General features: G+C 41.9%; 1 protein-coding gene across 3 annotated transcripts in view; it reads right to left on the minus strand.

Annotated features, from left to right (window-relative positions):
• HECW1 (HECT, C2 and WW domain containing E3 ubiquitin protein ligase 1) overlaps positions 1-23448 on the minus strand; it is a 440242-nt gene that overhangs the window by 210029 nt on the left and 206765 nt on the right. For all 3 annotated transcript variants that reach the window (XM_038562644.1, XM_038562645.1, XM_038562646.1), the window contains one exon: positions 22851-22958. In XM_038562644.1, coding sequence (XP_038418572.1) covers positions 22851-22958 — 108 coding nt within the window. The remainder of the gene's footprint in view (positions 1-22850; positions 22959-23448) is intronic.

Raw genomic sequence — 23448 nt, forward strand, 5'->3', positions numbered from 1 at the left:
TAACTTATAAAAATTTCGACGTGATAAACTTATGTTTCTCTAGTAGCTAAATTATGATTACTTCAATGAAAAATATTTAAATATAACTTGTTTCTGAAGTAATTATAATAACTGACATATTTCTTTTTACATGAAGAACTGTACACTATTTAAATAATTTCCTATTTTCTTCTGTTTATGATTTAAACAGAAGAGCTGAAATTAAGAACTGTACATTATTTAAATAATTTCCTATTTACAGCAGCATAAATCCTATGTTAATGCTTCCAAATATGGTACCACAGAGAAGAAAGAGCTTGATCCAAATGAACCATTACATAAAATAATATTCCAACTTTAATTTATGGGCAATATTTATTTCAGGTGCTAGACGGCCAATTCTAAGCTCAACAATGATCCAATAAAAGTATTTTGTTTCCTGTTTCAGTGCTGGTTATTAGATAAGTATTTCTGGTCTCTAGGATCATTGCTTGTGGAGTATTTGCTAAAAGGCAATTAGAGGCTTCCTCTTCCTTCTAGAATAGATTAATTGTAGCAGATAAATGCTTCTGCTGCTAACTCAGTAAGCTGATTTTGAAACAAAATGTTTAAGGCACTGCAGAACATTGGAAACAACAAGAGCTACACATTCTAGACAGGAGGCACTAGTTAGGGGACTGATAACCTTCAGACCCTTTCCTTAGTGGCAGAGACCAGCAGAGCTGCTGCTGGCCATGTGGGGCCAGAGTGACAGGACTGGAGACCTCAATAACCAGCTGATTTCTCCTTAGACCTTTGGCAAATCCTAAGCTTTTAGGACAAAAGGCTAAAAATCTAATCATGGAAACATCTGAAAAGTAGAACCCAAATATTTTGTCTCTTTGTAGTGAGGAGGCCTGGCAGAGAGAGGGTCAGGGAAGCGTCCCTGGTGAAAACCCTTGGCTCTCTATGTAAGCCCTGGAGAGGGGTCCCCAGGAACATGGTGAGCCAAAGGGAGATTTTGACTTACCGAGACAGCACTGTACCTCATTCAGCGCATCCTCTCTTTGGGCCACCACCATCAGCACCTCCACCCCTGAGCTGAGGAAAGGGCAAATGCTCTCCAGGGGAAGATGCCACTGACAAAGTTTCTACATTTCCCAGCCAACATGCGATGATGGATAGAAAATTGCCATGTACAGTAAAAGACAGAAGTAACTGACCTAAAGCCAAGAACCAAAAATGGAAATAGAATCCTGACACTGAAGTCATTAAGCAAAGACTTTCTTTTTCTAATTTAAATTTAATTAATTAACATATAATGTATTATTAGTTTAGTGATTCATCAGTTGCATACGACACCCAGTGCTCACTACATCAAGCACCCTCCTTAATCCCCTTCACCCAAGAAAAGACAAAAGAAAACAGATAAAGTGCAACCTTTGTCAGAAAATCAGAACCAACAGAAATGAATCAAATAGTGACTTTATTATTGAAAAACAGAAGAGCTGAAATTAAGAACTTAATACCTGGGCTTAGCAGCATAGCATATTTAGCAGGAAAAGGGGCAGCAAGATGCATTCATAGAGTACATCCAGATTGAAGGAAGAGACAGAAAAAAGAATAATAAATACAGAAGGGAGAACAAGGGATATAAGGGACAGTAGAATGACTGGAATCCCAGAGAACTGGGAAAAGTAGTAAGGAGATAGTAATAGTTTATCAGCTAGCCTCAGGATAAATCACTCATAAAAACATCATAATTCAACTGCTGAAAACAAAAGACAAAGGGAAAAGTCTTAAAAGCATCAGAGGAAAAATTCCACATTATTTTCAGAGGAATGACAGAAATTCTAACATGACTTTTCAGAAGACAGAGAAATAACATTCCTAAATGCTATAGAAAATAACAGCTAGCCTAGAATTTCATATAACTGTGAAAGTATTTTTCAGAAGTCAAAGGGATATAATAACAGATAAACAAAAACTGTGGGGTTCATCACGAGGAGGCCTGCACTAAAAGAAATCCAGAAAAGAAGCTCTTTCCTTTTAGAAGGAGAATGATCCCAGGCAAAAACAGAGATGTGCAAGGGCTTGCACTAAATGGCAGCACAGAAGTTGGACCCTAGGGTTGTCTCATCCCCTGAAAACAGCTGGATAACTATCAAATCAGCCCGAGGACGGACAGAACAAATTCCACAACCAGAGTGAGAGAAGAAGACACCTCAAGGAAGGTAGGCAGCACAGAGACTTGGTTTGGGGCTGAAATGGACCACTGGGGCTGCAGGGAAGAGGGAGCTGCGGTTGCAGAGAGATGCATGTGCATGGTGGGGGGTACACACAGGGGAATGAACAAGGAAAACATTTCCCCAAAGCCATTGGTTGTGAAAATAAGAGGGGTTAATTTTCAGGAGTCCTTGCAACAAACAGAGCTTGAACACTGGAGTTTTAAAGGTCATTGGGCTTGGCTGGGATAGAGCCCTGAGCCTGCTGCCCCTCTCCTGGAGGGAAGCTGGCAAACAACCCGGGGGCAGACAGCATGGAAACAGCAATCTCAGGAGCACCTGGGGCACACAGCGGGGAGACTGTTGACTCTTTTTGGAGCACATCCCTGTGAGGTAGTGTTCACAGAGGCTCCTCTCTCGAACAAAGGAGCCACTTGGCACCATTTCCCTCCCTCACCCCTCACCTCCCACCTGCAGAGGGCAGCTGGCCTAACCCTGGCTGCCTCGCCTGGTTCTCCAAGTCCCAGCCGCCTGTGCTCTGGTGCAGAACTCACCCCCAGGAGACCAGCACAGGCTCCTGCCCACACAACATCCCTAAAGCCTGGAGTTTCAAAAGTCAGTAGCTTGGCTGAGTTAGAGCCCAGAGGGCAATGTGCTACTCCTGGGGAGAAGGCGGGCAAACAACCCAGGGGCAGACAGTGTGAAAATCAAAATAAAAAATGCCTAGGACACACAGAAGGAGATTATTTTCTGTTTTTGGAATGCTTCCCTGGGAGGCAATAGGTACTGAGATTCCTCTCTGGACACAAAAGAGTGGACTGATGCCCTTTCCCCCTCCCACCCCTCAACATAAACGTGGAGCCACCTGCAGGAGGCAGCACAGTGCCTAAGTTGGCTGTCTAATAGAAGGCATATTATCACACCCTATACTCCTGCACTCTGGCAGGCCTGCCCTTCCTGGGCAAGTACACCTCACTGCCAGCATGGTGAGCCCCTTCACTGGAAAACCAATAGAAACCCCTGCCCACACCATATCTCCCAACTAGAGAATTCTGCAGGGGCTTAGTTCTAGTGGAAGTAGTATCAGGTCTTACTTCACAAACAGACCAGAGCACATCTAGTTAAAACTTTCCGCTTCTGGCCAAGTACCAAATACTGCCTACTGCAGGCAAGGAGAGCCTATGCAGACAGCTGACCTGAAGGATGAAGCTGCCAAAACACAGCAGCAGAGAGCACACAGCACCCACCTGAAAAACTCTCTGAAGCACCAGGCCCTAGACACTACAAGGCTTCATAAGACCATTACTTTCAGAGACAGAGCCATAACTGGCTTTTCTAATACATAAAAGAAGGCAGAGACTTAGGCATAATGCCAAGATGGAGGAATTCATCCCACATGAAAAAACAAAATAAGATCACAGCCAGAGATCTAAGAGAAACAGATATAAGTAACATGCCTGATGGAGAATTTAAAGGGATGATCATAAGGATACTTGCTGGGCTTGAGAAAAGAATGGAAACCTTCAGGGAGGCCCTTGGCACACAGATAAAAGAGTTAAGAAACAATCAGCCCGAAATGAAAAATGCAACAACTGAGATTTGAAACACACTGGATGTAATGACCACAAAGCTGGAAGAAGGTGAGGAATGAATTATTGACCTAGAAGACAAAATAATGGAAATAATAAAGCTGAACAAAAGAGAGAAAAAAGAATTATGGATCAAGAGAATAGGCTTAGGGAACTTGGTGTCTCGATCAAATGTAGTAACATTCATATTACAGAAGTCCCAGAAGAGGAGAGAAAAAAGGGGGCAGAAAACTGATTTGAGGAAATAATAGTTGAAAACTTCCATAATCTAGTGAAGGAAACAGATTCCAGAGGCACAGAGAACTCCCATCAAAATCAGCAAAAACAGGCCAGTACCAAGATATATTGTAATTAAATTTGTAAAATATAGTGATAAAGAAAAAAATCTTAAAAGCAGGAAGATGAAAGAAGTCCATAACTTACAGGAAAGACCTGTAAGGCTTGTTGAGATTTCTCCATAGAAACTTGGCAGGCCAGAAGGGAGTAGCATGATATATTCAGTGTGTTGAATGGGAAAAGTCTGCAGCTAAGAATACTCTATCCAGCAAGGCTCTCATTCAGAATTAAAGGAGAGCTAAAGAGTTTCTTGAATAAGTAAAAACTAAAGAAGTTTGTGACTACTACACCAACCCTATTGGAAGCAATATTAAAAGAGACTCTGAGTGGAAAGGGAAGACTAAAAGTGACAGAGACAAGAAAGGAACAGAGAAAATCTCCAGAAAGAGACAAGTAAGAAAATACTCTAAATGAATATCTATCAATAATTACTTAGAATTACTAAAGGCTCCAATCAAAAGATACAGGATATCAGAATGGAGATACACACACACACACACACACACACACACACACACATACATATACTGCCTACAACAGACTCCTTTTAGACTTAAAGACAACTGCATATTGAAAGTGAGGGGATAGAGAAACATTTGTCATCAAATGGATGTCAAAAGAAAGCCAGAGTAGGAATACTTATATTGCACAAACTACACTTTAAACCAAAGACTTTAACAAGATATGAAGGGGGCACTATGTCATAATAAAGAGGAAAATCCAACAAGAAGATCTAACAATTGTAAATATTTATGCCCCTAATATGGGAGCACCCAAATATATAAAACAACTAATAACAAACATAAAGGATCTCATTGATAATAATATGATAATAGTAGGGGACCTTAATACATCAATGGACAGATCATCAAAGCAGAATATCAACAAGGAAACAGTGGCTTTGAATGACACACTGGACCAAATGGACTTAACAGACATATTCAGAACACTGGATCCTAAAGAAGCATTCCTTTTCTTTCTTTCTTTTTTTCTTTCTTTCTTTCTTTCTTTCTTTCTTTCTTTCTTTCTTTCTTTCTTTCTTTCTTTCTTTCTTTTTTTTTTTTGGTTTTTTATTTATTTATTCGAGAAACAGAGAGAGGGAGAGGCAGAGACACAGGCAGAGGGAGAAGCAGGCAGAGGGAGAAGCAGGCTCCATTGCAGGGAGCCTGATGTGGGACTCAATCCTGGGTCTCCAGGATCACGCCCTGGGCTGAAGGCGGCGCTAAACCGCTGAGCCGCCCAGGCTGCCCAAGCATTCTTTTTCAAGTGCACATGAGACATTCTTCAGAATAAGTCACCTACAAGGTCACAAATCAGGCCTCAAGAAAGACAAAACAATTGGGATCATACCATGCATATTTTCTGATCAGAACACTATGAAACTTGAAGTCAATCACCAAACAAAACAAAACAAAACAAACCCAAAAAAACTGGAAAGGCCTCAAATACATGGAGGTTAAACAACATGTACTACACAATGAACGACCAGGACGAGGAAATCAAAAAAGAAATTTTAAAAAATGCATGGAAACAAATGAAAATGAAAACAAAATGGCCCAAAACATTTGGGATGCAGCAAAAGGCCTACCTCAAGAAGCAAGAAAAATCCCAATTAACCTAACTTTATGCCTAAAGGACCCAGAAAAGAACAACAAACACAGCCTAAAGCCAACAAGAGGAAGGGAAATAGTAAAGATTAAGGCACTAGAACAGTTCAATGAAACCAGGAGCTGATTCCTTGAAAAAAAGTAATAAAATTGATAACACCTTAACCAGACTTATCAAAAAGAAGAGAAAGGACCCAAATAAATAAAATTACAAATGAGAGGAGAAATAACAACCAACACCACAGAAATACAAACAATTGTAAGAGAATATTATGAAAAACTGTATGCCAACAAATCAGGCAAACTGGAAGCAACGGATGACTTCCTAGGAACATATAAACTAACAAAACTGCAACAGGAAGAAATAGAAAATTATAAAAAATTAATAGCCAGCAAAGAAATTGCATCAATAATAAAAAATCTCCCAACAAACAAATATGCAGGCCAGATGGCTTCACAGGGGAATTCTACTAAACATTTAAAGACTTAATACCTATTCTTCTCAAACTATTTTAAGAAATAGAAATGGAAGGAAACATTTAAAATTGTTCTATGAGGCCAGAATTACCCTGATACCAAAACCAGATAAAGTCACCACTTAAAAGGAGAACTGCAGGCCAATATTCCTGATGAACAATAGATGCAAAAATTCTCAATAAACACCAGCAAACTGAATCCAACAGAACATTAAAAGAACCATTCACCACAATCAAGTAGTATTTATTCTTGGGCTGCAAGGTGGTTCAATATTTGCAAATCAATCCATGTGATACATTACATCAATAAGAGAAAGGATAGGAAATGTATGATCCTTTTAATAGATGTAGAAAAAGCATTTGACAAAGTACAATAGCCATTCTTGATAAAAATCCTCAACAAAGTAGGGTGAGAGGTAATATCCCTCAACATAATAAAGACCATATGGGAAAAATCCACAGATAATATCATCCTCAATGGGGAAAAACTGAGAGCTTTTCTTCCACAGTCAGGAAAAAGACAGGGATGTGCACTCTCACTGTTATTTAACATAGTAGAAGTCCTAGCCACACCAATTGGACAACAAAACGAAATAAAAGGCATCCAAATCAGCAAAGAAGAAGTCAAACTTTCAGCATTTGCAGACAACACAATACTCTATATAAAAAAGCCCAAAAGACTCCACCAAGAAATTGTGAGAACCAATGCAGAAATTCAATAAAGTCACAGGATACAAAACCAACGTATAGACATCTGTTGCATTTCTTTACATCAATAACAAGGCAGCAGAAAGAGAAATCAAGGAATTAATCCTGTTTACAACTGTACCTAAAATAATAAGAAAATGAATGTTCTATCAATATCCTATGAATAAACCTTACCAAAGAGGTAAAAGATCTGTACTCTGAAAACCATAAAACACTGATGAAAGAAATTGGAGAGGACACAAAGAACAGGAAAGGCATTCTATCTTCATGGATCAGAAGAACAAACATTGTTAAAGTGTCTATACTACCCATTTAATGCAATCCCTATCAAAATACCACCAGCATTTGTCACAGAGCTAGAATAAACAATCCTAAAATTTGTATGGAAGCAAAAGACCCAGAATAGCCAAAACAATCTTGAAAAAGAAAATCAAATTTGGAGGCATCACAATTCTGGACCTCAATTACATTATAAAGCTATAGTGGTCAAGACAGTATGGTATTAGCAAAAACCAGACACATAGATCAGTGGAACAGAATAGGAAACCCAGAAATGAACCCACAACTATATGATCAATTAATCTTCAACAAAACAAGAAAGAAAATTCAATGGAAAAAAGACAGTCTCTTCAACAAATTGTGTTGGGAACACTGGAGAGCAATGTGCAAAGAATGAAACTGGACCACTTTCTTACACCATATACAAAAATAAATTCAAAATACATCAAAGATCTAAATGTGAGACAAATGTGAAACCATTAAAAATGTGAAGCTATTAAATGTGAAACCATTAAAATCCTAGAGAAAACACAGGCAGTAACCTCTTTGACATCAGCCATAGCGACTTCTTACAGAAATAAAAGCAAAAATAAACTATTGGGATTTCATGAAAATAAAAAGCTTCTGCACAGCAAAGGAAACAGTCAACAAAACTAAAAGGAGCTTAGGAAATGGGAGACATTTTCTAGTGACATCTAATAAAGGGTTAGTATCCAAAATATATAAAGAACTTATAAAACTCAACACCCAAGAAACAAATAATCTAATAAAAAATGGGCAAAAGACATGAAAGGTATTTTTCTTTCTTTTTTTTTTTTTAAGATTCTATTTATTTATTCATGAGAGACACACAGAGAGAGGCAGAGACACAGGCAGAGGGAGAAGCAGGCCCCCTGCGGGGAGCCCAAAGCATGGATAGAGCTAGAGAGAACTCTGGTAAGGAAATAAGTCAGTCAGAGAAAGACAAATATTATATGATTTAACTCATAGGTGGAATTTAATAAACAAAACAATCATAGGGGGAAAAAGAGGAAAACCAAGAAACAGAGTCTTAACTATCCAGGAGGTAGGTGGGGAAATGGGTTCAACAGGTGATGGGGATTAAGGAGGGCACTTGTGATGAGCACTGGGTGTCGTGTCGAAGTGCTGAATCACTAAATTATACACCTGAATCTAATATTACACAGTGTGTTAACTAACTGGAATGTACACAAAAACTAACAACAACAACAACAAAGCAAAAAGCATGCAGAATTAAAAAAAAAAAAAACCCCACATGTGAAGGAAGGAGGGAAGAAATACAGAATGGGTTAAAATGTGAGTAAAGCTTTGCTTCTTGATTTGGGTGCTGTGTACATGGATGTGTTCACTTTCTGAAAATTCATAAGCTCTGCATTTAAATTTGTGCATTTTTTCTGTTGTTTTATGCTTCACTTAGAATTTTACCAAAACAAAGCAAAACAAAAACTGCTTAGTGGAAAATTTACAGCCTTAAATGCATACATAGAGAAGAATAGCTAAAAACCAATGAGCTAAGCAGCCATCTCAAGAAATTAGAAACAGCACAACAAATTAAACCCAAGAAGAGTCGATGGGAGGAGATCATAAAAAATAAAAATAAGAGCAGAAAAGAATTAAACAGAAAACATACAGAGAGGATCAAGAAAACCAAAGGTTGGTTCTTTGGAAAGATTAATAAAATAAAAAATCCCCAGTGAGGGATAGAGAGAAGGATAGAGAATCTGAAATGAGAAAGAAGCACCACCTGGCTACTGATAAACTCTTCTTGTCCCCGTACCTCCCCCCCCTAGGTGGGGCCTGCTGAATTGTCTCTAAGCCTCCCTGGGGACATTCAAGCTGGAAGCAGTCCAATAGATCCGTAGAAGCCAAGGATTGGCCATGACACCAGAGTCCAGGACCTTCTGTGCTGCATATTTTTATCCCTAATCCTGGATTACTGGGGTAGGTCTCTGCATTTCAGTCCAGATAGTGGGTAGGCTTTTGAGGGGGTCAGATGGTGGAGAACTGAGTTTCCTAGGATTGAGGTAGGATAGGTAAATCCCAACTGCTGGACAATCCTTCTGGAGAGCTCCAGATGGCAGAAAGTACAGCTCCTGGCATAAAGGGAGAGGGTCACATGGAGGCCCTTCCCCAAATCCCATGCTGATCACTAATGTCTTAAGCCGGCTCTTGACCTGCTGGAGTGTGTTCTAGAGGTCTCTCAGGGAAGCATGTACTTTTCTTAGGTATTAGCCAACTTCTTCCAGATTCGTGGTGTCATGAAGCACAAGGATACACTGTGGAAGTGTAGACGTATCAAGGACAGTGTTGAGAGTGTGTGGGTGGAGGAGGGAAGCAATCTAAGCATAACTTTTAAAAAAAAATTTATTGATTTTATTTATTTATTCATGAGAGACACACACAGAGAGGCAGAGACACAGGCAGAGGGAGAAGCAGGCCCCCTGCAAGGAGCCCAAAGCAGGACTCGATCCCAGGACCCCAGGATCACAACCCGAGCCCAAGGCAGACACTCAACCACTAAGCCACCCAGGCGTCCCTCATCAGCATGACTTTTAAAATGAACTGTTTATGATCAGTAAGAGCATTTTGAACATTGACTTATAAAACTGGATCAAGGTGAGAACCACAAATGAATGTCAGGGGCCTGCTTCGGAAGACCTAATTGTTGGATGATTTTCATGACATTGGGGCACGAGATGTAACGCACCACCACAGTAAAGCAGGTCAGAGCTCCACAGCCATGGCTATGCAGGAGCTTGGGAGGGGTAATAATAATCCTTTAGGCTAACTGGGCACGTCCTTGACCATGCACAGATCTTAGGGATGATAGCATGAGGCAGTGCAATTGCTGATCCATGGTCACCAGATATTCCTGTGACCATATTTAACAGGGCTGATGTAGTACCAGCTCCAGGGACACCGCGCATGGAAATCCACTGAAATAGCTCTCCTGGAGTTGTGTAACACAGACAGTCATGCTCTAATCTTGTGAATGACAAGGTACCTTCCTCAGAGGTGGGCTTTCGTGGCAGGAAGCATGAGGAACCCATCCTTGTAGAAAAGGCTGCTTTGTCCTCAGATTCCACGTTTCCTCAGGGTGTCCCCCTCTTCTCCCCTTACTCAATTTTCCCTTGGGTTCTAGGAGACATTAAGCTTTCTCGCAATCTGATGCTCAGTCGGGACTAACATGGTTAGCTGCAGATGGGACCAGAGTTTTCTGTGGAGAGGATCTTGCAGGCTAGGAATACTCAGACCTGCAGTTCCGGCCCAGGAGAGCCCACCCACCAGTCTGGCTCCCTGGCGCACAGGACGCGGTAGCTCGGAGCTCATATAGAAATGCCAGGCCATCTGGCATGTTGCATATTGAATTGGCTGCTGCTTTTCCCAGGTGCAGTTGATTCCAAAGCCCAAGACACAGCAGCTGAACGCTGGGTCCTCGAAGAGACCTCGGACATCAAAAAAGCAGCCTTACGGGCAAGCAAATTCCTTTCCTGAAAAGGGGACAATGCACTCCTCTGATATGAGATTTCATGAAAAAACAGTATTTGCCGGTTTGGAATTCACTAGAGTTTTGTAGCTCTTGGGAAAAACTCATTTCTGAGTCAGAGGCATTATCTTCACCATATGGCTAAGTTGGGGAGACCTCCCGGGAAGAGAGCCTACGGATACTGAGACATGTAATGGGGCAGATCGGAGAAAAAGGTGGTGAATGAGGCACACATGCCATCCCCTAAAACCCAGAACCGTTAACCTGGTTAGTGGTGCAACCTTTGATGGGCTAGCAGGGCCTCCTTTTCCACATGTCTGGCATGCACAGGCCACTCGGAGGAACCAGAAATTTCAGCATCTTTTTCCAGGTAGGTCCAGAGATGAGTCTATACCAGATAACCAGGAACTGTCTTAAAGGAAAGTGCGGGGTGGGACAGGTAACAGAAGATCCTGGAACACACCGAGTTCAGGCTCCTGCTTGTGTCAGAAGTGGGCCAGCAAGAGGGGCACGTGTCAATAGAAACAGTCTTAATTTGACATAAATATCCCGGAGGTAACTTATTCCCTTCCTTCCACACTAACTCGAGGGGGCAGGTATCACAGGCTTTCATGAAGCTCTTACTACGTGGCATCTGTTTAGCTTCTTGCCTGGAGCTTCCCATGAGCTTTGCATCATCCTTCCTCAGAGTCTCGGGGCACCCTGACCCTTTAGGCGAGTTCTGGAATCCCTGGCTCCTTTCCAGCCTTGGCAGGTGGCGGCCGCATGGGAATGACCTTCTTCCCATTCCTCGTCGATCTGTGGGATCGAGGATGCTGCAGGGGCCACACGTGGGACCCCAAGGGCCCGCCTGGCTGAGCAGGTGATGAAGACAGGTTAGGTCCCTGGGGAGCCCATGGGGAGTCTTATTAGAGTCCATCTCTTGTAGGAATTTGCTTTGTGCAGTTGCTCGTGTTGTTACTTCGATGGTGTTAAGTATCCAGAGCTTCTACTTAACTGGTTCTGATGTCTTAATATTCTTTTTTTTTTTTTTTTTTGGTATTGAGTTTGCCTGAAAAATATTTTCTTCAATTTGGAAACTACCTGTGATTAGGCTAGTAGAAGGAGCGAGGTCTCATGGTAGATTGTGTTGGCCCTTTTTTAAAAAAATTTATTTTTAATTAATTAATTTATTTTTGACCCTTTTTTTCCATGTTCCCACACCCTTTCTTGCCTTTTCCCTTTACTACTGTTTTTTGATATAATCTACTCTTCCCTTTCTGAAAAATTTCATATTATTTATATTCTTTCATCTGTTCCTTTGTGAAAGGGTTAGCCAGGTCTTAAAGTTTACGTATTCACCAGAAATTCATGTTTTCTATTATGGAAAACCCACACTGTAAAAATAAGCTTCTTTTTTTCAGGGGTAACTATTAATGGAGAGAGAGACAGAGAGATCAAGAGGTTTTAAATATAAGGAGTAGAAGTCCCATGAAAGGCTTTGAATATATAGGTTCAAATTTCTAGATTTTGTATAAAAATATCAGTGCTTCATGTATGTCATTCTCTGGTAGACGGTGTGGTATTTATAACCATATTTTCTCCAAGGATATGAAGGACATAATGACACAGTTCCTCCCCTAGAAGACAAGTTCTCTGGTGTGGATTTTAAAGAGAAATTGGCACTCCTTCTGGTGAAGCAGAAAGAAACACAATTAGCTCCTTTCTCCTTTCTGTCTGTCCTCTTCTCTCAGGTAACAGCTGGCAGCAGCAACGTGGGTCTATATATGGACCAGGACCTGACAACTCTGGTTTTGCTTGGAACTTGGGAAACGGGGCTGAGATTAGCAGCTCCTACAACGGAAAAGTCATTGTTTGCATTTTCTAGACTGTGGATGCTGTTGCGTTTTGCAATGTTCTTGGATAACATATCAACTCTGGAATTTTGAGAAAGTGGGATACATGAGGCACTAAGGTCTGGATTAATAAGAATTTGTGAGGAGTACTTATTTATAGTATATGAACTCTGAACTCTTTCTTGGCTCTACAAAGCCCATGTGGGCAGCATGGCTGGCATCATTTGAAAATGGCCTTGGAGGTGACTTGGAGGAGACCTGTCTTGGTTGATGACAGCAATTCCTGGGAGTAGCTTCTGAACTGGCCCCACGTATGTACAAAGGAACAGTGACAGTGTCAAGGAAGCACACATGGTGTGCAGGCAGGCTTCCCTGACCTCCATGGGCCTCTGTCCTCACCAAGAACACCACAGCTGTGCCTGACCGTAGACTTGGCTGAAAGGTGCAGTGGGTCAAAAGGAAGGAGTGTAAGTTGGGAATGAAGCAAAAAAAGAGAAAATTCTCCCTTTCCACAGCTTCTCTAGCTTCTGCTTCCAGGACCTGAATCAAAGGAGGAAGAGTTGCTCATCTCTAAACTGGGTAGTCAAGTTCCCAGTGTGTAGACTGGCCCATATTTACTGAAGAGCAGAGTAAGTCTGCTTTGAAAGAGGATGCTTCTCTGCCACCTCCCTAATTCAAGAAGTTGGACAGATCACTAGACTGCATTCACTCTTTGTGGTACCCACTTGCCATATGTCTCTGGCCAGTGACCACTTGGTTTCCTCCTTTACCCATAATTCTCTGTCTCTTCCTCTAGATGGCTCAGAGGCCAGCTGTGGGAAAGATTAGATATAATAGTTGTTGTCTTTGAACATAAGCCTCCTGCTTTCTACACAAGTTCTGAGCACTAGCTTAATTGATTTATTAATTGAATAAATATTTATCAGGCCCCTCTCGGGGAGATGCTACTAGCAATAAAAAAAATCTTTAAAAATGTTATTGTGTTGAAATTATGGGTGATTTTTTTCTCTGATCTTTTCTTCAAATTTTCTGTTGGGAATAGGTACCTACATTTAAAAAAATGTATGTACAAATGAGATTCATACACACCTAACAAATTGAAATAGAGAAGATTCTGGATTTATGTGTCAGGAAGTCACTGACATCTTGGATAGCGTCTGTCTTCTAATTTGAACTTTCTCTATTGCTTTTTATGGTGGAGCCTACTGAGCTCCTCACTCAGAATCATCTGGATAGGAGGAAGGCCATATGTTAGCCACCTCCACTTTCTTTCTTCTGGTCAAGGATTTGCTAGCCCAGTGACATCTGGGTTCCCATTCTGGGTGCCCATAAAATTTCCCTGCCAGTAACTCTGAGAGGTGAGCCCCCAGCACTGACTCCTACTTCAAAGTTCTACCCAGTATATTACCTGATACCCCACCCTCCATGGGACCAGAACTCTGCACTGAACTCCACCTTACTGGTGGGGGCCTTTCTGGCCTACTTCGATCTTATCAGGACATCATGGTGGCCAAAAGAGCAGGCTCTGAGGTCGGACGGCCAAGGTTCAAGTTCTGGTCCCACACTGTGAATAGTGGACCAGTTGCATTATCTTCCTGCACCTCAGATTCCTTATCAACAAAAAGGGAACATATTATCTGCCTCTTGGAGTTTTCATGAAGGTTAAATGGGACAATACATTTTAGTGCTCGGCATGGTGCTTGGCACACTGGGAGTGCTCAGAGATAGTTGCACTATTATTGTTATGGCTCCTCTATTCAGGACATCAGCCCGACGCCAAATGGCAGCCCACGTGTCAGATCTTATAAGCCATGCAGACCCCCAGGGACAAGCACAGGCCACCTCCCATGGGATGGCTGCGGCCACCTTCAAGACCATCTGCTCTGTCTGTCTAATTGGACATCATGGTAATCAGCTGGCCATGCCCTTCGGACACGGCTTCACCTACCTGGCTGCAGGTCCAGACACAATGTGGTAGTTAGGTCAGGTTCCCTTGTCTGCCCCACATACTCTCCTGCCGAATGTGGCCTCTCTCTGCCCCTACGTGCACAGGCCTTGAGGAGAAAGCTGTTGTGTCCCCATCTCAGGGATGTTACAATGGGCAGAGTTCTCCCTCCTTATCCTGTGGAAGCACTGTCTCGAGGCAGAGATACCCAGAGCCTCATCAGCCCTGCTTGCTTCTAGCCCCCTGGGTCTGTGCTCTTGAGTAAAAGAGATTCATTCTGTGTACAGAGTGGCTTTGAGAGGGACAGGGAGAGTCTTTTTTTGTGAAGTGCTAATTTCACTGTACTCATCGGTACAGGTGAAAATCACTCCTGAGCTCTTCCAGTTTCTTCTTATTTACCTTCTTCTTAGGAAAGGGGTGCTGTAAGGTGGTCCAGACACACGTTTTGTCCTCGGGTCCTGTCCCTATCCTTCCCCACCACTCTTCTAGTCACCGATTCCCTACAGGTCAAGGGTTTCTAGGAAAGGCTGGGCTCTGTCTCTGCCTCCTGTTTCCTTCTGACTCCTTCTGAGCCCCCATCCATCAAATGTCCAACATCCCCCCAACTCTTCCCTGGGGCTGATGAGCACAAACAAGTGAGCCCGGTGTATACCTCAGGTCGGCTACACACATTACCATATATCTCAGAGACTGTTTATTCCTCAGATGTGGTGGTGATGGTGTCCTCCTCATGGTGCTGTCATCAGTGTAGCAGGATGTAAGAAATTGGACACCAGTGAAATCAATGAGAGCTTTTACATTATGGCTCCTTCCACTCAGTCGGTACACGTGTTCGAGCCCATCTCAGTCCTGTTCCCCAAGCTGCCACTTCAGAATCTCTCATAGCCCCCTTGGTGGAAGAGCACTCAGACACTTTGCTCTTCTCTGTGAGTGCAGATGTCCAAGAGGACCAGCTCCATTCCAGTGTTCCCAAGGCTGAGAGGTTTCTGGGACTGAGAACTTTCAGAGCCCAAATCAGGATCCCTCTGAACAAGATGGGATGAACTGTTCACCCTACTCTTCAGCCTGCAGTCTTTCTCGTCAGCTTGTTGATTTTTCTCTTCACAAACACCACAGGTCCCATAAGGCATCTCTCCACAGATGCGTTCCAGACCATGTCTTCCCTGAGCCCTCCACTGGCATTCACCAGATCGTGTTGACAATGCCTCCTCTGATAGATTCTCCTCTCTGATTTCCATGGCCTACTCTTTCGGTTTTCTCTGATGCTATGGTTTCTATTGTGACACAACAAAGGAACCAAACATTTAACAGCTTAAAACAGCACTGTATTATAATCTCTCAAGTTCTGTGAGGTGACTGGGTTCAGCTGGACAGCTCTCCTTCCGGGTCTTGCATGCTGTTACCATGGCTAACAGCCAGGCTGCTCCTTTGCTGTCCCCTGGGTGGGGATGGCTGGAGCAGCTGGGCTGGCCACTCATTTCTCCATGCAACCTTCCACAAGGTTACCTTGGGCTTCTTATAGCACAGCTGTCTCAGGGTTCCAAGAGTGAGTGTTCTAAAGGTAGGAAGTGGAAGCTACCAGTCTCTTAAAACTCTAGGCTTGGGGGGCGCCTGGGTGGCTCAGTGGTTGAATGTCTGCCTTTGGCTCAGGGCATGATCTCAGAGTCTTGGGATCAAGTCCCACGTCAGGCTCCCGGCAGGGAGCCTGCTTTTCCCTCTTCCTATGGTGTGTCTCTCATGGATAAATAAAATCTTTCAAGAAAAAAATCTAGGCTTGGAAGTTGGCACAGCCTCACTTTAGCATGGAAACTTGCACAGGGGAGAAGACATGAATGCCTTCTCTCGAGAGGACTGTCAAGGAATTTGTGGCCATACTTAATCCTCCACATTTTATAATCTCTCTTCGTCCTCTTCCATTTCCTCTCCTTCTGCTCTGTCCTCAACTCTCACCTTTCCTTGACTGCTCACCCTTCATACTTTCATGCCTCTGCAGATGCAGTCCCTTACCTACAATGATCTCTCTACCACTTGGCCCCCAACACCAGCCCTTCCTTCCCACTGGCCCAGTCTCCCTACAAGCTCCTCTTATGCATGAATGATGACCAACTCTGTACCACAAAGCTGGGCTGGATGCTCCTTGTATTTACTGATACAGGACATAGTAAGAGGCATTATCTCCCCTATTGGAATGCAAGAGCCTTAGAGGGCAGGAACCAAGCCTCTACCTCTAGATCTGAAGTCTCGAAGACAAGAACGATCCCCAGTAGTCCTCTAGCACTATAGGGTTAAGAGAGGTGGGTGAATGTGTATGGTTTCTTTTTTTTATTGAAATGGTGACTCAAGGTTACTCCAGAATAGTCTCAGTCTGTAATAATAGGACATGACCATTTATTTGTGTTAAGAGTTTTCATCTCATTGGGAGAATCTGACCCACATCCAACTAGAAGCCAGCACTATCGGTATTGCTGCAAATCTGAACAGACTGTCTGGTTATATCTTTCTGTTTTCTGTAATAATGCTTAGTCACTCTTTTACTGTCTGTTATCTAATCTGATAGAATGACACCTCTGTGGACTAAAGATCAATTTTGCTGCTCCCAGATGGAATGAAATATTTGACATGGTAAGAAGTGATTGCACTTAACAGTTTGGCTTCTCACATTGGGTAGACTGAGGACAAGCCTACTGTGTGCGTCTCCTCACTTGTATATCTTTGTATGACTTGTTTTCCCACCTGAAGCCCTGCCCTCTCACTGCCACACTCCCATTGTCTCATTGGCCCTGTTCAGCCAGAACCACTGCACACTTAGGTTGGCCTCCGGCAGCCTAGATGTTATTACTGTGTGAATATTTATAAATATTCGACTCTGGTTTGCTAACAAGCGAGTGATTGTATATTTGGTGATATAGGTTCCTTCTTCTATGATTCCAGGAGATTTATCTCCATCAAGATTACTTCTTTTAGGCTTTTAGAGAAAAATGTGAAAGAAATAAGGAAGGGGAGAAGAGCACCATGAGTGTAAGCTACAACCAAGAGTAGGTTAATAGAGACATTTAGGTGGGAAGAAAACTGGAGGAATTATGTGGTGAAAGAAGAAAATAAATTTTAGGAGTGTTGTTATGAACTGTACATTCTTTTCTCAAACTTTAAGAAATGTAAGAACATAAGCAATATTGAAATTACTTTCGTGATTGTTGTAGAGTGCAATTTTGACCATGGTTTCCTTTTGGGATGGTGTTAAACTGGATGAACAGCAGGGTTGCCATGGTGTCCCAGGAATTATACAATTAAAATAAGATGACATAATGCATGCCCACTGTCTTGTGGATGTTTCTATGGAGCCATACTTGCTCCTCACAAAGAAACCTGTGAGGCAATGTGAGCGCCGGGTTTATGTTTAGTCTCCCCAAGTAGACTTGAGACTTCTTGAGGGCTTGGAGCCTATGACTCAAATGTTTACTATAGTGCAAATGGAAACACCTCCTAGGAAATAACAAATCAGTGATTGAAAATGGCAGCCCACAGTGCAATCTTAGCCATCCCGGCTCTAACAACAGAGCAGTACTGGTGCAAGTATGCCCAGATTCAAATAAAAGGCTGCAAACAATGTGTCACCTGAACCACCTGGATTGTCGACCTGACAAGCTCTCTGTGTCTAATCATGAATCTGAGTGGCCTCTCAGCTCTTGTCCTTGCTCTTGCTGCAGTGCCGGAGAGGAGAAAGCATGTGCCAAAAATGCTAATGAGAGGAAGCCAGCTAGTTCTCCTGGAGCCCTGCTTTTCCTTCAGTGCCCTTCGGTCTTCAACTCTAGCTGCAAAGAATTTCCCAAAGAAAACTCTCTGAATAAAGCCATTAGTTCACAGTCATCTCCATGACACCCACTTGTCCATTCTCTGGGGAGAAATGCCAAGTAGAATGTACACTGCTGATCTGACCCTCTCAGAGTCGCACCACAATCCCTAATTAAAAGCCTTCTCCTTCCATAGCAGACCTGGCCATCTCAGACACATCTGGCCCTCATGGGGTGAATCAGTTCATCATGGGGCTGCCTTATGGGTCATTTTATAGATGAAGAGACAGACCAGGCCACACTGGGGTGGATGTCGAACCCACACACCTCTTGCTTGGAAGCCCCTTGCCTAAGTGTGGGCTGAGAGGCAAATCCTGACCCCCTTCCATCTGCATAGATTTCACCTCACTCAATGGGTGTTGTTAAAAACTTACAGCAGGACTAAGGTGCTTAGATTTGCTGCTAAATATAATCAGGGGTCATTGTGTGTTTTTTAACTTTGGGATGATGGATGGAAAAGGACTGGAAATGTTTGAGGGATAGTCTTCTGACAAACGCTGGGTAATAGAATCAGAGCAAGCAGTAATCAGGGTGTGACTCCGGAAGTGAGGGCACAGATGGGAAAAGGCTGAGTGTGAGGGGCCAACCTGGAAGCAGGGCAGGACCAACGACCTGAGCAGGAGCCGGAAACCAACGCAAGGCAGAGCAGTCAAAAAAGGACTGCGGATTTCTGGTTTACCCCCAGACAGCTGTGAGAAGGCCAGGCTCATGACTGTGATAACATGACACAACATAAGGAGGTCCCTCTGTAAGAAACCCTTTCAGCTGTAATTAGTGGTGGCTCAAGGCACACTACTCCATCCTTCCTACTACCAATAGGGAGCTACAATGGACAGGGAGCTACATGGAACAGATCTGGGCCAGAGATCAAGAAAAATACCTTTTTTTTTTTTATGTTCCAATAAATTTCAATTACAAAAGAGCGACCAGCCCATATTCTGCATATGATAGGGTGTCTGTTAAAAAGATAGCTTGTGTGGGTTGATAGGAAACCAACAGGAACGGGTGTGGCTCCCGGGCCCAGCACCTTGGGAAATTCCAATACAGTCTCAGGTGCGGTGACAAGCCACCAGATGTGCTGATGGTGACACCTGCATCGTGTTGTGTGCTGTCCTTTCCTAATTAGCTTAGGTCCTTCAATCAGCAGGCCGCTGTCCTTAGAGGAAAGCAACAGCTTCAGCCCTCACCATAGAATCCACCACAAGATGGGAAAGAAACCAAACTTTGTAGAGACATTGCTTCTGGGCAATGCAAGCCCCAATGTGGAAGGAGTTCCGACAAGGCCATACAGTCAGCAAGGGCTGTGGTGGCTCCTGAGGCTTGAGTCTGGCCAGCTCTAAGCTCAATGGCATATATTAAAAAAATTGTAATGGGGTTACAGTAATGACACAACATTGTAAGATTTGATCGGGATGAGGAAAGCTGAAACTTCCCTAGTTCTTTCTTTCGTCGTTACAATTTGCATCTTTTTGCAGTTCTCATATTATAGCAATTATTACTAGAGTGAAACAGCCGAGGGCCCACTAGGGAAAAATTATGCCAGAGAAAAGGAAACAACTCAGGTTTTATTTCTTTTGTGTTTTATCATGCATGTAACTCCTTGGAGAGTGCAGGAAATATTTGTTTTCAACGTTCCTAATTTGGTAGTACTTTCAAAATCTGATTTAGTCAGACCTTGAAAAAAATCATATAAATCAATAGCAATTACCTAATTCTAAATTAAATCGTAACCCCAAAGAAATGTACTTTAGAACATTATAGACTCCAGGTAATCAGCAATTTACTTCTACTCTTATAAAAGGAAAAATAAAAACAGAAAATGAAATAAAAACCTCATGTATTATTTTAATTTAATCCTCAGATAGAAAGAATGGCTTTCTGTTTGTATTTCAACATTTGAAATCTGGCCAATGTGCAAAGTCTGTAAAATAATTTTTAATTTTAAGAAGGTATAATTTACCAATTAATGTGTTTATTACTATTTAGGACTGCAAGAGTCTTATTTTTATTAATATCAAAAATTTCTGTAACCTTCTGGATAATGGCTTGGCTTCTGCATTTTTATTATACAAGAAGAACTTTGATGCTTTGATGCATTAATAAAAGATAGCTTAAAAGATAGCCACATTAGAACATTTTGTACATTCAATCCCTTCCTATTTGTTAATTTGGCATTTTTTCAATCATACATTTTTGAAAGCATCAATTATTTCACATTAAAAATATAAATTCATATAGCATATTATATACAGTTTTAATGCATTCAGACTCCTAAAGCTATAATCCATGACAGCACTCTAATTTATTTGATTTATATGTGTGCCCTGAGTTAATATTCCAATCATTTGCAAACTTAAGAGTTTTCTTGATAAATTGTTAGCCTTTGACAAATTATATTACATTTGTACAGAATAACACATTGTTTGTATATTGAACACTAGTTTGATGTATTTGCAAAATATAAAATCCATCTTCTCAATTTCACTGTCATCCATTTGTCCAAAGCACTGAGATACTGCTAGTCCAACAGGTATACTGCTGAGTGAGATCTTCTCAAGTTTGCACCAGGACATTTGTAAAATGTCATTTTTCTAAAGTGTTCAATTTTTAGCTATTTTGAATATGACTTGGCAAGCTATTTGTTCATTCTAGGGCACTACTACTTAACCAAGTTTGAATACACTTTCTCTCAATTATGACAATATTGTATATATGAAGACAAAACTTGTAGGATGTGCTCATTCCTACACCATTTTGACTTGATACTACATTTTGACCCTAAATGGTGTCTTTCTCAATTAGTTAGAACTCCAAGAAGAAAACAGATGTACAGTAAAGAAGGCCTCTCCACACAACGTCCAATGTATATTGGGGTATACAGTCAGCTATTGTGTCTAATATTCATTACTAATGCAAATGTTTACCTTTCTTGTTATTATTGGCATTTGGGAAGTCAAATTTGGTACCACCTGCTGGAACCCATCTTTATCCCCAAACCCCCTATGTCCTTTATGATAAATGATAAATATTTGTGGAATGGGGAATATTTGGCATGACTTGGGCAAAGGAGAGCATGCTGGGGAAGATGAAGAAGTAGGGTTGAAGGATGAGGGTGGGTCTTGTTTGGTCTTGGCAGCAGGGCAAAGAAGTTCCAGCTAAGGTAGTCAGAGAGCAGAGCCATGAGTCTTTTCGGCAAACAGTATCAGAGTTGGGTTTAAGGTGTTTTGTCTGGCAGCAGCATGCAAAATGGATTAGGAGGAGAAAATCTAGAGTCAGGGAGATAAATATTAAGAAAAAGGGAGTCTCTTGTTGGGAACTTCATTATGACTAAACCAAAGTCAAGGGCCAACCGCATCTCATAAAATCATGTCCCCTCTACATCTGATAGTATCTACATTTGATGCTATATAGCATTTGTATCATTTCCAAGAGGAGAGACATTATGAACTTCTAGCAGGCAGACACCAGATCTTTCATTTTCAAATCTCTGATCTTTGAAATATAGAAGGTCTTTTAAAATGCTTATTGAGTGAATGAGTGGAAATGAGAGCGAATAAAAATGGGAGCAAAACATGAGTATATAGAGCATATAGAAAGCAAATAGTTTTTCTTGAACCCTGAGTCAAATGATAATAGACAACTTTAGGTTCCTGGTCACATATCTTTTCCTCTGAGAACTGGACAGTTGAAACAAGGGAGTATTTCATCATTGCCTTTCAGAAGTGTTACACTGACTGAATCTCTGCTATGAACAAGAAGATGCAGGAAGGGATTTGCAATTTAGCACTCTCCAGTACCAAGTGGGATGGGAGGGACCTATAGATAAGGGCAATCTGTGCATTCCTTCAGCTGGTAAACATGAGGCCTACATGGCTATTTCCTCATGTGATGGGAAATGTACCAGTATGGGGACCTATGAAAAGAACCCTTCCTTAACTGTAAAAATGATTCTTTTTCAAAGATAGCAGATAGTTTTAGAAAACATCCCACTAAAATACATGAAGACAAGTTTATATACCCAGAAACGTCAGTATATCAAGAATCAAAGAAACGGTTGGTGGTAGTAATGTATCATCTGCATCCCAGGGAACTGTGGCCAGAGTAAAAGATCACAGTGAAGCATGGAATATTCCCAACACGATGAGACCATGAGCAGAGAGCCTTGAAGAACTGGCTCAGGCAAAGCCCACACTGGATGATAAGATACAGCAGAGGCAACTATTGCAAAGTTAGAGAGTACCTGGAGGAGCCACAAAGTGAAAGTTAAGAGATCCAAGCCAAAAGGTCTTGAATCCAGAGGCCTATGAATGACCATGAGCCAAACTTCTCTTTGAAATGAATGGCCCCCCAGGCTGGTTTGGATGGCCGTTGCCCAACTGCTCTAGAGCTCACTTCTCACTATTTTTAAGCATTTCATAAATCTATTGCTTTCTTACATGGCAACTTTCTAAGGGAAGGCAATGCAGCGTAACAAAGAACAAAGCAGTTGAACTCTGCTTTTTCCTGAGCAACAGTAATGGAAAAGGTACTCACGTTCCACAAAGTAAGAGCTGGCATCAATCTTCCAGATGATCTGGCCCCGATGAGAACCATTGACTCCACGGTTCTTATAGTCCAAAAAGTTTTCTGACAAGACCTCATCTATATTCCCAGGAAAGAAAGAAAGCAGAATAGAAAAATATATCAGCTAACAGTATATTTAGGGAAACAAGAAAAAGAGCAAAAAATATTAATACTACCTCCAACTCAACAGAAGAGAAAGCACCCTGGAATCAGAGTCAGAGAGTTAGAAGTATCCTCATGTACCCTCTGAACCAACCCCTTCATAATGCAGGAATCTCCTCTGTACTCTGCAGTACTTCTTAGATCATCTAGCTGGTTCGTGAACACTTCCAGAAAAATATGTTTCTATGGCAGTCCATTTCACTTTTGAATAGCCCTTACATGTGTGAAATCTGCGTGTGAAAATCTTCCTCCTAAAGCTTTCAGTTACTGTCTCTATTTGGGTCTGTGAATGAGCCATAAAGAAAACATTCAATCACACTTTCTTTTGGGTCCCAGTCCTCTAGACCCCACCCTGTAGCATCTCTTCTCCAGCCTAAGTATCTGTTATCATCCTTTAAAATCTGGG

This window comes from Canis lupus, chromosome 18 (genome assembly GCF_011100685.1).
Source record: "Canis lupus familiaris isolate Mischka breed German Shepherd chromosome 18, alternate assembly UU_Cfam_GSD_1.0, whole genome shotgun sequence".
Lineage (NCBI taxonomy): Eukaryota > Metazoa > Chordata > Mammalia > Carnivora > Canidae > Canis > Canis lupus.